The sequence below is a fragment of the Dromiciops gliroides genome, chromosome 2 (assembly GCF_019393635.1).
Source record: "Dromiciops gliroides isolate mDroGli1 chromosome 2, mDroGli1.pri, whole genome shotgun sequence".
NCBI classification, from domain to species: Eukaryota; Metazoa; Chordata; class Mammalia; order Microbiotheria; family Microbiotheriidae; genus Dromiciops; species Dromiciops gliroides.
Window position 1 is genome coordinate 25,765,323 of NC_057862.1, and position 15,363 is coordinate 25,780,685.

The 15,363-nt window shown below is 47.1% G+C and overlaps 1 protein-coding gene across 1 annotated transcript in view; it reads left to right on the forward strand.

Moving 5' to 3' along the window:
* Window positions 1-1,240: 1,240 nt before the first annotated feature.
* Window positions 1,241-15,363, forward strand: part of REEP3 (receptor accessory protein 3) — an 83,413-nt gene continuing 69,290 nt past the window's right edge. The window contains exon 1 of the mRNA XM_043983812.1: window positions 1,241-1,416. Within this exon, the coding sequence (XP_043839747.1) occupies window positions 1,385-1,416 (32 nt within the window). The 5' untranslated portion in view covers window positions 1,241-1,384. The remainder of the gene's footprint in view (window positions 1,417-15,363) is intronic.

The following is a 15,363-nucleotide window of genomic DNA, read 5'->3' on the forward strand; positions in this document are numbered from 1 at the left end:
CCAACATCCTATCCACTGTATTCCACACTACAACATCCTCAATGTTTTCTAGGCTCGGGAAGTTAATTATGAAATATCTCATTTCCCGAAGGGGCAAAAATGAAGTATTATTATAGTTGATAATGGCGCCTATCATTGGCAAAAATAAAGCTAGTTTAGTTGTAAATCGTCACTACTGGTGATGTGCACATTTTGGTATTAAAAAAAATACTTTACAAATGTTCAAAAGGATCTAAACATGAGGGAAGAGAAGGGCAGTTCAATCAAGTCAGTTTTCCTCTTCTTTGGTTTCCGTGTAGTAAAATGAAAGAGTGAGTTCGAGGGGGAGTCAGATAACCCGGGTTCAAATTCAGACACCGTTAACTTAGAATCATCAGAGCCACCATCCACTGTCTTATCTTTGGAGCCTCAGTTTCCTCCTCTGTAAGCTCGGCATTTTATGGAGCACCTAGTCAAGGAAGAGTGCCGAGTCATCACCAGAGGCGCCGAAGCCAGGCCGGGTGAACTTTTAAAAAGTTTTTCAGGAGGGCTGACTGCCTTCGGGTCCCCAAATTTCACCGGACTGAATTCAAGCCCGGCACAAAACAGGAGCCGGAGACTCGGGGGGCGGGGGGGGGGCGGGGAAGAGAACCTCGCCTGGGCCCGAGTCTGGCCGCTGGGCTCACACTTGGGAGAAGGAATGAGAACTAGCCCGGAGCGTGAGGCTGAGGGGGCCATCGCTTCCCGCTCCGGACCTCCAGGGTAGGCTGCTCTCCCGGGGGTGAGGGGAGGAGTGGGTCCTCGGCTGCCGGCCCCGAGCCCCGCCTTCGAGCAGGCTCCGCTAGGATGAAAAGTACCAGAAGTCCGGGGAAACCCCAGCTGGGCGGAACACAACTCTGGAGGGGCCGGCCCTGGCACCCAGCCACGGGCACTGACCGGCCACGTCGGCTGACCTGGCTGCTCCCCGCCCTGCCCGCGAGCCTGAGGCAACTAATGGTCGGCGCGGGACGGGAAAGGAGTTGGAATGAGGGAAGGCGGGGAGCGCGAGCCCAGCGTTCCCCAACTTTCCTCGGCCGTGCGCTGCGCGTGCCCGGACGCCCGAGCCCGCCGCCAACGGCGTCGACGGCCCCCGAGACGGCGGAAGCCAATCAGCGCCGGGCAGGGGCGGGGTTCTCGGGCAGGAGGGCGGGGTTCTCGGGCAGGAGGGCGGGGCTCTCGGGCAGGAGGGCGGGGGTCTGGAGGAGGCAAGGGGAGGGGGAGGAGGAAAAACGGGAGGGAGGGGACGCCTCCTCCTCCTCGGGCTCGCGGAGAAAGAAGTTCGAGGCGGCCGAGCGCAGAGGGGCAGCCGGGCCGAGGAGAACCGGAGCGGGCCGCCGAACGCCCGCCCGCCCGCGCCGGGGCCAAGATGGTGTCCTGGATGATCTCCCGGGCCGTGGTGTGAGTGCGGGGCCCGCCAAGGGGGCGGAGGGGGGCGCTTACCTGCGGCCTCGCGCCGGCCGGAACTTTGTGTGCGGCCGGCCGGCCGGCCGTCTGATAGCCCGCCGCGCCCCGTCGAGCCCGGCCGGGCGGCGTGTCCGGCGGGGCCGGGGTGCTGTCCTCGGGGCAGCCGGGCACCGCCCTTCGGGTCCGGGACGGCGGCAAGGGCGGCGGCGGCGCCGGAGCAGGAGGCGGCGAGGGAGGAGCAGAAGTTGGAGTTTGGAGTAAAGTCGGCGGCGGCCGCGCCGCTCCGACCGCAACTTGCGCTTATGCGGCGGGAGCGCCGAGGGGGCGTTTGGGGGGGGCGTGGGGGGGCCTGGCCCCGCGTGGGGGGGGGAGGGAGGTCAGGTCACGTGGCCGGCGGGGGCGGGGGGGGCGGCCGGGCGGAGCTCCGGGGTCAAAGAGCTTGCCGCCCGGCCTGACCTTTGCCCGGGCTGCCCCCCCCTTACCACCCCTAGTGAAGCGGGCCGAGCCGTGGGTGTCACCAAGTGTCTACTAAATGCCCACTGTGTACCAGATGCACTTAGCAAGCTCCCACTGTGTGCGGGCCCCTGGCTGCGCGGGTGACGCCTTGGGCAGAGATCCTACTGTGTGCTGGGCAGTGGGCTGAGCCAGGAGGATCCAAAGAAAGTGCCACTTCCCCAGATCCTCCCCTCCCCTCCCCCTCAAACTCCTCCCCTCCCTCCTCCTGGGCACTGCCCGGGCATCGACGGGGAAAGTGAGGCCACCTCCGAGGGAAGGGGCCTGCAGAAGGGGCCTTTAGGTGAGGCTTGGAGAAAGTTGAGGAAGCCAGGAAGAGGATGTGAGGCGGGCACAGCCAACCAGTGTGGGCACCAGCCCGCTGGGCAGAGCCCTCCCTAAGGGGGCAGGGCCCTGGAGGGTAGAGCCAGGGGGGCAGGAAGGATGCCAAGGAGCCGGGGTAGGAAAGGCCAGCCAGCAGAACTGGGGGGGTGAGGGGCAGGCCCAGAAGCAGGTGCTCCCAATAAAGCAGTTATTGAGCGACAGCTGTGTGCTAAGCACTAGTCTAAGTGTTGGAGATTGGGGTAGAAAGGCTGAAATCATCTCTCCTCCCAACCAGCTGCCATTCCAAAGAGAGGCTCTGGTCAAGGGGCAGTGCACAGGGGCCTGGGGGACAGCTAGTTCAAAGGCCCAAAAGTGGGAGTATTGGGGGGCGGGGATCAGAAAAAGCCTGTTTGGCTGGATTTGAGAACTCAGAAAAGGGAGTGATGTCCAGCAAAGCTGATCGACTGTATCCAGGGGACTTTTCGAATGACTCTTTGCACTTGATCCAGATATTGGGGGGGGGGGGGCGAAAAATCTTAGACCTGTTTTCATTCATTCTTTTTCTTAAAGAGAATATTTTGTTGTTTAGGGGTTTTCTTTTAATCAGTTTGCAAGCAGAGTGTGACTGGTACTCTTATATTTCCTAAAAGCTAGATGACCTAGATAAAGTTTGACACGAGTAAACGAAGTTCTGCTTTTATAAGTCATGGATTAAGTCCCTAAGTGACACCTGCAGAAATCAGGGTCACAGACTGAGACTTAGTTCTGAAATAGTAGTAAGTTATCAAAGATCTGGAAGGGATTTTGGAGGCCAACCGGCCCAACCCTTTCATTTTACAGATAAGGAAGCTCAGACTCCTGGAGAGAGGACTTGCTCATGGGCACATGGGCAGTAATATCGGAGGGGCCAGATATTAGAAGCCAGGTTCTCTGGCTCCAGGTCCTAGGTCACATCCTAGTAATAATTAATAACAATGGAAACTACCTCTTCAAGTTGTTTCTATGGATTTTTGTGTCTGTGTTGATTCTACAAGAGGTACCTCCTTTATACAAAAGATTGTTTCCTCAAGTCTTGTGTACATCTGCTAAGGTTCTGTTTGAGATACTCTGTTTTAACTCAGGCTTTTTGATACATTTTTTTAGAGAATGCATAGAAAACCAAAGCAGTTAGTTAATAAGTATTTATTAGCATCTACTATGTGCCGGGCATTGTGCTACTCATTGGGGTTAAAAAGAAAAGCAGGGGGTGGGGGGGCAGCTCGGTGGTGCAGTGGTTAGAGCACCGGCCCTGGATTTAGGAGGACCTGAGTTCAAATCCAGCCTCAGACACTTAACACTTACTAGCTGTGTGACCCTGATCAAGTAACTTAACCCCAATTGCCTCACCAAAAATAAATAAATAAAATACAAAAAAAAAAAAAAAAGAAAAGCAAAACAGACCTAGCTTTCAAGGATCTAACAGTCTAGAGGGAGAGACATGAGCAAAAATCTATGTACAAACAAGCTATGGGCCAGATAAATGGAAACAACAGAAGGAAGGCTCAAGAAGTAAGAGGGATTAGGACAGGCTTCTAATGGGAGACAGGATTTCAGCCATGGTCAGACTTGCACTTAGGAAAATCGTTTTGGCAACTGTAAGTGATGACATGAGGACAGGCTTGAGGCAGAGAGACCAGTAAGAATACCTTGGGAGGGTGGCAGCCTTAGGTATTCTCACATGAAGTGTCATTGGGTTATGTCTCCTCTAGTCTGTACATGTCTTTGAATCCAAGTCTAGGACTTAAAATGTGTCCTCTTAAGTTTCTTCCTCTATGGTCTTTATAGGCCTAAGTTTCAGAGCCTTTCAGTCTTTTTGGACCCTCGTTCTGTTATCCAGTAAATCCTTTATCCTTCCCAGTTTTGTGTCATCCAAAATTTGCTATGTGTGTCACTGGGGATTTTATTTGTTGTCAGTGATTTAGCTATTGACCAGAATATGACTAATAAAAGTTGGCCCACAGCCCTCCTGTGGTGACCTCTGTCCCATGACCATAGTCTGTTTCTGAGAATTCAACCATTCTGCATCAACCAACTGCCACCTTTGTGTGTGTGTGTGTGTGTGTGTGTGTACACACAGAGACATACACACACACACACATATATATACACACACACATATATATATATATATATATATATACATATACACACACACACACACACACTCTCTCTCACACTCACATTCTCATGGACACACACATGCTCCCCAGCTCTGCCTCTTTTTAAAAATAGGCCTCAGGCTTATTTTTTACCTAAAATCATTTAGTTGTCAGAACTACATTTCTGAAGTGACAATTGAAAACTTCAGAGACCCAAGGTCAAGAAGTGTGGGGCTTGGGACAGCTAGGTGGCTCAGTGGATAAAGCACTAGCCCTGGATTCAGGGCCTGAGTTCAAATTTGGCTTCAGACACTTGACACTTACTAGCTGTATGACCCTGGGCAAGTCACTTAAACCTCATTGCCCCACCAAAAAAAAAAAAAAAAAGACAACGACTGTGGGGGCTGAAGAGAGAGTTCACTAAAGAAGAGGTTGGGGTCCTCTTGACATTTTTTTTCTCTCTAGGTTATCAGTTAAATCTGGTGACAATACCAAGAGGATTAGGCTAGTGGTGGAGGGGAGGGGGGAAACTCTGACACCAGGAGGGGAAAAGAGACAGAAGAAAAAAACAAAAACACATGTCAGATGTCTTGGTGAAAGCCAGGTGAAAAATGTGGATGACATTTCCCTGATCTGCTGTTGTAAGAACCTTGTCAGTGAAGAAAATAAGGTCAGCCTGGCAGGAAGCCATGCAGTCTCAGTTTTCGTGGCTTCCCTTTGCAAGGACTCACAGACTGTTCTTTGCTAATCCATTTTAGAATTCTGACAGGAATCAACATTAAACTCACCCTTCCCTAGTATAAAGGAGCTATTGCTTCCCCTTTTTGCGTGTAAATTAAGCACTTAATTAAGCCAGGAAATGGATGCATACAAATTAGAGGACCAAGGAATTAATTAACTTTCCGAACTATGTATAATGGAACAGTTCACAATCAAACAAGGTGTGATAGGACCTATATTTTCTACTGATCCCTCTTTTGAACCTCCTCTCCCTCCCCCCAAAAACTGCGGGGGGATTTGCCTCTTAACACAGCTTCCTGGTCATTGTAGAGGCTAAAAAGTCCCATGTGGGATCATTGCCCTTCTCACTTGGTAAATGTCCAAAGACTGTTGAGTCATCATACCCTCCTTGGCCTACCAGATGTGTTTCCCTACTGAAACTGGAGATCTAGGTCTGTAGAAGGCTAGTGCCTTTATCTTTGCTGCATAGTTTTGCTCTGTGAGGGCAGAGTCAACCTCCTTGGGTTAGCTGTGCGGTGACTTCCAAGTGCCTTCTTCGGTCTCAGAATTGAACCTGAATTAACAGGGTGCTGTCCTCAGACCCACTCCTACCTAACAGAAGGAATACAGAAAATCACAGATGATAAAATGAATAATTTTAATTACATTGAATTGTTAAGTATCTACATTTTTAAAAAAACTAGAAGAGAAATAGCTAGGGGATTTGGAATGGGAGGGATATTTATAGCAAGTTTCCTTTACTAAACATCTGAATCCATTTTTATTAAGAAGAGCCATTTCCCATTAGATAAACGGGCCAAGGATCTAAACATGCAGTTTTCTAAGAAAGAAATACAGGTTCTTAATAGCCATATTAAAAAACACACTAGTAAAGAGAAGCAAATTAAGTCTGAGTGGTTGGAATGACCAACCCTAACCACAGACACCAAAGAATAAACCCATGGCCTTCTTCTCATGCAAGGTCAGATATTTATTAGATATCACAGCCTTATAATTCTAACTTGTTTCTGATTGGGGGGTGGGGTGTGCAGGGAATAGACATGATATAACAACAAAAGGCATCACTAAAGTTTCTGTAAAAAACAAACAAACAAACAACTACATCCCCAAAGATTGTCCCTAGACAAAATATATTTCCCCTAGTCCTCATTAGACTTAGAGTGCTCCTTTCCCAAAACACTTCATTCCTTTATCTTATGCTAGAATCCTAAAAACCAGATCCCCTCCTAAGACCCCAGTTTCCTGCCCAGGTCTTCACAATCTCTAGAGGCCAAGGAAGGTATCATTCGGGGACTTCTATGTCACCTTGTCGACCGTTTGACAGAACAGATGACGATTTCTCATTCTTGAAAACTTCCACAATTTCTACGCCCAGCTGCATCCAGAAAATGTCTCCCTCAGTATACTGTTCTGTCTCTAATTGTACTTTGGGGACAAGAAGAATAAAAAAGAAAGTTTAGTCTGCTGGGGGGGGGGGTAGCTTCTTTGAAGTTCATGTAGGACCTGGGATTTGTTCTTCCATTCCAAAACCAAGGCTAAGGCGTGCGGCAGTGGGAGTGCATGTATAGGTGTCTGGCACTATAAGAAGAATTTAATGTACTGTTTCCAAAGAGTTGACTTGTCTTTCAGAGTGGTGTGTTTGGTCCATGATTAAATGGATCTATCTGTGATCCATTCAGAAGGACATTTGACCCATAGAGTGGTCCTCTAAGTTTTCATGGAGAGAATAATTGAAAGGAATGTAAGCTCCCTGAGAAGAGTGACCGGATCTTTTGGGTTTTGTGACAGGAGCTTAATGAATGCTTATCCCATGCATGAAGCAGGCCTCGGGCCAGGCCTGGTAGCAGGGGCAGAACGTGTGATTCTGGTGTTACCTGAATAAGCTGACTCTTCATACATGCTTGTATGAAGAAATTGTACTAGGAATTGAGGACATGTGGCTTGTACTTGAGATGACACATTCCCTTTTCAAATCTAGAGGCCGACTGACTTAACCTCTCCAGTTCCAGCAGGGCAGCACTTGGCACTGGCAAGAGGAAGGAACCCAGAGGGTTTTATTACCACATTGTTCCTTTTTTAAAAGCATGGCCTATGGACAACACTATGAAGCTGCCTTGGTAAAGCAGGGAAAGGATCAGCAACACCAATGCAAAGCCCTGGGCCTCTGCGACTGTCCTAATGCAGACAAGCTGCCAGTAGGCCCCCAGAGAGAGAGAGACCATTGAGAGCACATAAAGAGAAGGCTAAGGGCCCCCACCCTTTCCCTTCAGAGCTGGGAGCTTGTCATAGGGCTGGAGGAGGGAGGTGGTATCCGAGGGACCCCCAAATAGTCCTGGGGCCCTTCTTTAGTGCTCTGAAAGTCACCAACAGCCAAGGCAGGCATGGCACTAGGCACAGACACACAAATGAGGTGAATGGGAAAATCACTTCTGTCTTGTTGGCGGGGACAGCAGGTACAAATCCCAGTGTGCATGATCTCTTTGCCTCCCCTCCCCCACCAAACATAAGGCACCTGCAGATAGTGTTTGGTGGGTCTGTGGGACATTCAAGTTACTCTCCAAGTCTCATAATTTCCATGAACATAATCATTAATTAGGCCCTTTAGATTAGAGCATGTGTGGTGTGAGAAGGGATGATTTACGCATTTGGGGAGATTGCAGATATTTGGATAAGGAGAGAAATCCATGGTTAGTAGACTCGATTTCTGTTTTCCAACATTTTAATGACTTCCATACAGAAAGCAAAATAGCTTGGCTCCATGTCATCCCAAAGGGCAGAACCAGAGCCAGCTGATGTTCTGAGTATAAGGAATACTTTTCTAACAGTTACAGCTCTCTAACCATGAACAGTCCTTCTAAAGCAGTGAGCTCCCTGTCACTGGAGGAATTCAAGCTGAGTCTGGTGATAATCTGTTAGAGATGCTAAGACTGCATTCTTTGGGGAATGAATGAATGAATGAATAAGTCTGTTATGTGCGTCCTGTGTGCAGAGCACTGCTCAGCCCTGCAGGGAGCTGCAAAGAGAAGAAAGAGGAAGACCATCCCTGCTCTCTAAGAGCTTCTATTCTAGCAGAGGGACACCCTGCCTAGGGAAGAGTTCAGCTACAAGTCAGATGCAAAGGTCCCTGGGTCCTGTGGGTGCAACAGCCAAGCAGATGGAAATGCCCCTTCTTGGATGTCAAGTCCACCAATCATGTCCATTTCTGAGGCAGAGCCATTAGACAGGGCTGGGAGGATGGCTGAGGACATGGGCCTGGCAGCCTGGTAATTCCCAAGGCTCTTGGTTCAGGCTCCTGGGCTGTCCCCATCAGGGTCTATGGGGAGGTCTTGGTCAAGGTGGAGTCAGTGATGGTTGGAGCTGCCTCCTGTCTCTCTCCCTTGTGCCCTGGGAGTGGCAGTGGTGACATTTGGTGGGGGTAGCTGCCCCCTTCTCTAGTCGATGGCTGTGAGGCTGGGCTGGGCTGGGCCAGAAGCAGGAGCAGTGGATGCACCAAGGGGACTTTGGTGGTCCCTTTTAACCCTAATATCCTGTGATTCCTTGTGCCCACCACGTGGTTTATTTGCTTCCTGTGGGAGGCTGGAGGCCTTGGCAGAATGGGTGGCATGGAAAGAGAATCTTAGGTGACAAAATGTGTACTGAACTTGTAAGTGAAGTTTTGCTTATTTTTAGAGGTTAATGTTTTTGAATGTATAAGTTAACCTCATATGTAACAGAATGTTTACGTCCTGAGCTACCTATGACCATATAGTTATTCTCAAATCTTGATCACCTCCAGGCATTACCTCTTTATCTCTGCCTCATAGATGCTTCTTGTCCTGGAAGGTGCTGCTCAGGCTCCATCTTCTGCATGCAGCCTTTCTTGATCCCACTGGTAGCCTCCCTCCCAAACTGCCTTTGATTTAACGTCTTTGTACATATTCATATATATTCACTTTATATTTGAGTTGAGTATTTTTCACGTTCTTATTATTTCCCCCATCAGAATGTAGGTTCATTATGCATAGGTATTGTTTCATTCTTTGTACTTGTAAACCCAGTGCCCGGTACCTCATAGACACTTAATAAATGCTCACTGATTGATTAATTGCATGTTGAAAGTCTGCACACCAGCCAGAAATGGTGTTCACAGGAATATCTCTTCTTATCTAGCCTTGGAGAGGAACTAACAGGCTACCATTGGGTAGCCACAGTATAGTAGACTTCTCAGTATTGAGAAGTGTGTGTACCTGCCTGGGTGAGAGGCCAGTGAAAGTGTCAGGAAGGGGTCAGGATTGGGTTGGGGGATGTTCTGCCATAGAATGCGATTATTTCATTCTTTGTACTTACCTCCCAGCACCAAGCCGGGGCCTGGCTGATTTAGAGCACATAGTAGGCAGTTAATCACTGTTTATGGTTGGTTGATCCAAATTCTTATCAGTCTTGCTCGACAAAGTAATCTCTGTGTTCCAGGTATTTTAAAAGAAAAAGAACTAATGTTTATTGAAAGGCCCTGGGAACTGACAAAAGCTTGACGGTGTGTGAATCTGGGACAGAGACATTTAAAAAATAAGCAGAAAACCACTAACATGGAGAGCAGAAGAATTCTCTTCTGAAGTTTGAGGAGAAATATCTCCTGACACATTCTTCTTTCTCTGAAAAAGAGACACTGTCTGACAGAGTAGGGAGACAACTGGGCTCAAGCCCAGCCTTGACCACACATGGGCTGCAGGGCCCAGGGCAAGTTACCTGGCCTCACAATCAATGTTCATAGACTCTGGTTTTCAGAGAATGGGCCCACCTGCTCTGATAACTGTGTCCTCCCTTGGGGAGTTCCCATGCCAAAAATTTTAGGTCTAGTCTCTGGCCTTTTCTCTGAAAAGCAAAATTGAAATGTCCTGGAATAAATTTGAAACTCCAGAAATACATAAAGGAAAATAAAGATGATTTTCTTTATTTCATTGATGTTGAGTACATCTTACCGGCTCTAATTACCCAAATTTTTGCTTTCTGTACTCAATATCTAAATCCCAAGTATTTTATTTTGTGTGAGAATATACACTATAATGATCTTCGTTACTGATAACTTCAAACTTCTGAAATGTGATGGTGTTTTCCAGTCAGTCTGCAAACAGTTTTTTTCCAGGTACCTTATCTATGTTTTGTTTAATACAGTGCCAGGCCTTATCTTAAAATAATATATAACAGAAAACAGTAACAATTGAAAACATTGTAAAAGGTCATACTTATAAAGATAAGGGAAGGCTGTCATTTTAACAATAAGTGAGGATTAATAGTTTAAATAATGAAGAAAATTTGCTAAAGTAGATATTGAACTTTCATAATGTAAGATTTTCAGGGCCTGAAAAGTATGACTTGGCATGCATGACAAAGTCCTCCTTTGGGGAACTGAGCAGAGCTAGAGAGACTCCACTTTTCTGATGGGAGAACCAGTCCTGCTTGCATTCCAGACATGGGGACAGGTAGTTTGTGCCAGAGATGCAGCAAATGGAATAGCAGGTCTGGGCAAGAGCCCAAAGACTAATGGGAATTTGTAAGGTTCCCAAAGCTCTTCATAACCTCCCTCCTTCTTTCTAATCTTTTTACCCCTCACTTCCTGAAAGATCCAGGGACACCAACCCCTTTGGCTGTTCCTCAAACAAGACCTTCCATCACATGGGCCCACACTTGGGACACTCTCCCTCCTGCTCCATTTACTGGCCTCCCTGGCTTCCTTCAGATCCCAACTAAAACCTCACCTTCTCTAGGAAGTCGTCCCCGACCCTTAATTCTAGCACTCTCCCTCTGTTAATCATATCCTCTTTATCCTCTCTAGAATTTGTTTGCATCAATTGCTTGCATGTTGTCTCTCCCTATAGATTGTAAACTCCTTGAGGGCAGGGACTGCCTTTTGCTTCTTTTTGTACCCTCACTGCTTAGTAGTAGGCAGTTGCTAAATGTTGATTGGTTAAGTGACTGTAAAGCTAGGTAAGCTGGCACAGATGGCGAAAGTATTTAATAGAGGAGTTGGTATTTTTCCCAGAACCAAAGTGACCTTGTGGTCCTTTCCAGTTTTGACCTCATTCAGGTTAAAACAAGATGTCGAAGTGACTGAAATTGCAGATAGGCCATACATTGCGCCATTAATGATTTGTACATAAAAACATAGTATACCTGATCTTAGGAGAGAGAGGAGTGGGAAGGGAAGTGGGTAGGATAGGAATGAGAGACGAGAAAAGGGGAAGAAGGGAAGATGACGATGATGATAACTCACTTTTCTGTAGCACCTACTAGATGCCAGGCACTGGACCAGGCGCTTTATAGATGTTATCTCACTTGATCCTTACAACCCTGCAAAGCATATGCTTCTGTTATCCTCATCTTACAGTTGGGATAACTGAGACAGACTGGGATAAAGAGACTCGCCCAGCATCGCACTGCAAATCAGTGTCCAAGGTCAGATTTAAACTCATCTTCCTGGCACATGTCTGCCCTGAGTGCACTGTGGTACCCCTTATCTGCCCACAACTGATGTACACCCCAAAGGCCACCAGAAGACAGGCAGAACCTTTGTGGAAGATTTCTTGGAAACTTTGGACAAGGACTAAGATGAGAGAATCTGGAGAGTCAGTAGTCACAGGGGACAGGGTTGTACGCAAGCCAGTCTGAGCAAGAATTAATTCAGAGTTGACATATTTCACTTCATAATTATTATGTACATGCCACTTTGAAAACCAGTTCTTGTTGTCTAGAATGGCAAAACCCTAATAGAGACAGAGAAAGAGGTGACTGTTGCAATTTAAATCAAAAAGTTTGCAATATAGGTTCTCACAAAACCATGACCCTCGGTTACAAATTCAAACAATATTTCCAACTGGAATTTGACCAAAAATTTTCTAAGTATTCTCATCTGGCCTTTCCTCCTCCTTCTCCTTCTTTCTGTCTTTTCTTTTTAATGAAAATCATCAGCAGTGTTGGCCTAAAAAGGGCAATGGGGACTGAAAACAGTATTGGGGGGGGGTGGTGGAGTACAGATTCAACTCTGGTGTTATCTCCATGGGGCTATCAGATTTTAGAATCTGTTTTGTTGACCTGAACCTTGGTATATCTCTAAAAATTCCCAAATGTATAAGGAGTGTTTCTAATCAAATTTCCTTCCCTACTTTTTTATTTTGTGCCTTCTAGAAAGAAGGGGTGAAATGGGAAATAAGGATTCTATAACTTTACAAAAGTAGAATATTGCTATCTCACTGTAATTTCAGGAGCTTACTGATAGTGATCATGATCAATTGCAGCCATATCATTGGAATATTAAATTTAAAATTCTTACATCACTGTTTTACCAGGAAGCCACCATTTTCATACCAGTTCTTTGGTTTAATCAATTATAATGGGCCTCTGCAATCAACTGGCCTTGGACTCAGAGAACATTCTGAATTTAAGGGCTCTGATTTGGATGGCCTACTTTACTCTTAGAAATGAGAGACTTTTATAGTAGTTTAATTTTTAATAAAGTGTTCAAGTAAGGTTTTCAGAGTAGCCAGATCAAGCACTTTAACAAACCTTAAAGCACTATATAAATGACAGCTGTTATAGATGATATTGTAAACATATAAATAACAATTCTGGACTGAATTTGGTTTAAAAATTTATAAATGCCTGGAAGGTGTCAGCCCTGTTGCTGGTCTGAAAAGGACAGGACTTTCCCTGTAAACTTGATTGGTCACCTGGGATGAATAACAAACGTCCTGGAGTCAAGTAGTACTGTAGATGTCATGCCTGCACCTCCCGAAAGCATTTGAGAGCCACCTTGGGACTATGATTCCTTCCTGGCTTCCTGGGTTAATTGCTTGGGGGAGTTGACACTTGTCTCCTGGATGATAAATGTCGGTCCCCATGTGGATCTGTGAAATCACCAGCGGGATGGACATTCCTTCCTGTGATGCCCATCCCTTTGCCCTCGATGAGATCTGGCGCCCTTCTGATGATCCTGTGTCGCTGACCTCTCCAGCACTGGCTGGAGCTTTCCTCACACCCCTGTCACTCGGGCCTGCAGAAGAGTCTGTACACTCCTTGTTCCACGATGCTATGTCCCGACTCCCCTTGGCTCCTTTTTAAAGTAACCCTTCCTTTTTAGAAAGCCATTCAACTCAAATATTCCATCCCATCAAAATTATGGCAGTGGTAGTATACCCACTCAAGTCCTTCTCCTTTCTTTGTCCGTGAGTTTACCAGCTGCCTCTCCTCCCCAGCTTCTGCCCTTCTACTAGGGGACTTTAATCTCATGTAGCCTCTCCCTTCAGATTCCTCCCTTCTTATTTCCTCTGCCTTCTTAGCTCCCGTGACCTGTTCCTAGGGGTGACCACATACCAGGGCTTGCCATTACCCGCCCAGGTATTTCATTTCCCTAATTAGAAACGCTGCCATATCACCCACCACTCTACCTCTCATTATGTTCCCCCTGCCCCAACCTGCTTTTCACCTTCTTCATCCCCTCTGCCTCTCTACTTTCTGAGGCCATCAGTCCTGCTCTGAGGTCACTCTCCTTGCCAACCTGTACCCAGTAATGAGCCTTTTCATTTCTGTGCCACCCCCTTGAATTCTTTACCTACCCTCTTAGCATTTCACTGCTCTTCCCCTGACAAGCCTTAGCCCTGGACTGCGCCCACCATCTGCTTCCTTCCTCCATGGCTATTCACAAGTAGCTGAATGAAACTGAAGACAATCTCACAGTTGTGTGGCCTCAGGATATTACAAATACTTGTTTTCCTGTTATTAGTCTGGGATAGGATTTGAACTCGAGTCTCCCCAACTCCTATGACCAGCAATTCTCCTCCCTAATACTATGTGTTCTTGCTCTTTGCCAACAAGTCATTGTTCTTTTCTTTTGCAGCCTGCTTATGCCTGCCATGTTACCTTCCATTTTTCTTTTGAGTTTTTGGCAATTTGGGTTTTTCTGAGATTATAGTAGCCCATGATTTGCAACCAGATAGCATCACTGCTAGCTAGAGCACTGTTTTTGAGATAGGATTTTGTGATCCCTGGGTCAGATGTGGTCCAGGTCACCCTCCTCTTTGTACTCAGTTCTGGGCCCAGCCCGTTGTCCATCTGCAGCATCTTTCAGGCCATACGCTTTAAAGAGGCTGGTAATGAGGCCTTCTGTCTGGCCACATGTCACCATCTGAGCAACAGGTGCTTTTAGCCACTTTGTTTCTGCAACATGAATGAGTGTTGACACCGATCTCATTTCTGTTACTGAGAATCTCCCATTGAACCCCTTTGTCGTGTTTTTGAGAATTAGGAGGCTGTGGTCAGCACATTTTGTTTTCTGATTCTGAAATAGAAGGAATTATGAAGGGAAATTGGGGGGCTTTGGAATTATGAATAGAGTTGGGGGGGAGGGGAAATTTGGGAAAATTCGAAGAGATGAAGAACCTGAGGACCAAGATGGAAGAATAGGACCATGTGAAGGACTTGAAATGTGGAAGGGGAAGGGATGAGAGACGGGAGAAGCAGTTGGTTATGGCTCTTAGGGGATTAAACTGTCAACAAAAGGAGGAAAGAATGAAAACCTCGGTGTTCAAATCCTCCATGGACTGGTCAGCACAGCTAGAGACCTGAGCTGAAACGGCCCAAAAAAAGCCAAGATGGCCTCTGGCTCCCAGGAAGCTGGAAGAGGAGAGAGAAGTTTGTCGTGGCAGGCACTGCGTCACTTTTGTAGTTGTGGCATGACCAGGTGACTGCTGTTTATAACCAAAGGGCAGACTGGTCGCTGTCCTCAAAAGAAGCTTAGGGGCCTCACAGAAGACACCTCTTTCTTCTGAGTTTCTGAGGACAATGAAAGGGAGGAATGGAGTCACCTTTTTTAAGAGAGAGCAGAAGAGGATTGGAGAGGTTAAGGGTATGACTGCTATGTGTCAGAGAGAATGTCAGTCCCCCAGAGGAAAAAGAGAAGGACCGTGAAATGTGTGGAGCTAAGAAGTCACCTGGAGCCCTTTCCTGCTATGAAGAGACCAGAAGCCCTTGGCCTACGTGGAATGGGATGTCAGACCCCAGCAGCTGTAAGGGGGACCAAAGCACAGGTTTGACAGTGGGAAATTTTATGCTTTTAGCAGCACCATCTTCCTGGAGAGACGTACAGCTTTCTGCTGCTTGTTTGAGTACCAGTGGTATTATTGGCAGGGAGAACATAAGAAGTGCAGTCAAAGATTGGCAAGTCTTCCGAAAGGACTTTTAAAGCCTCAGGGCCCAGATGAGATGTGTTCATCAG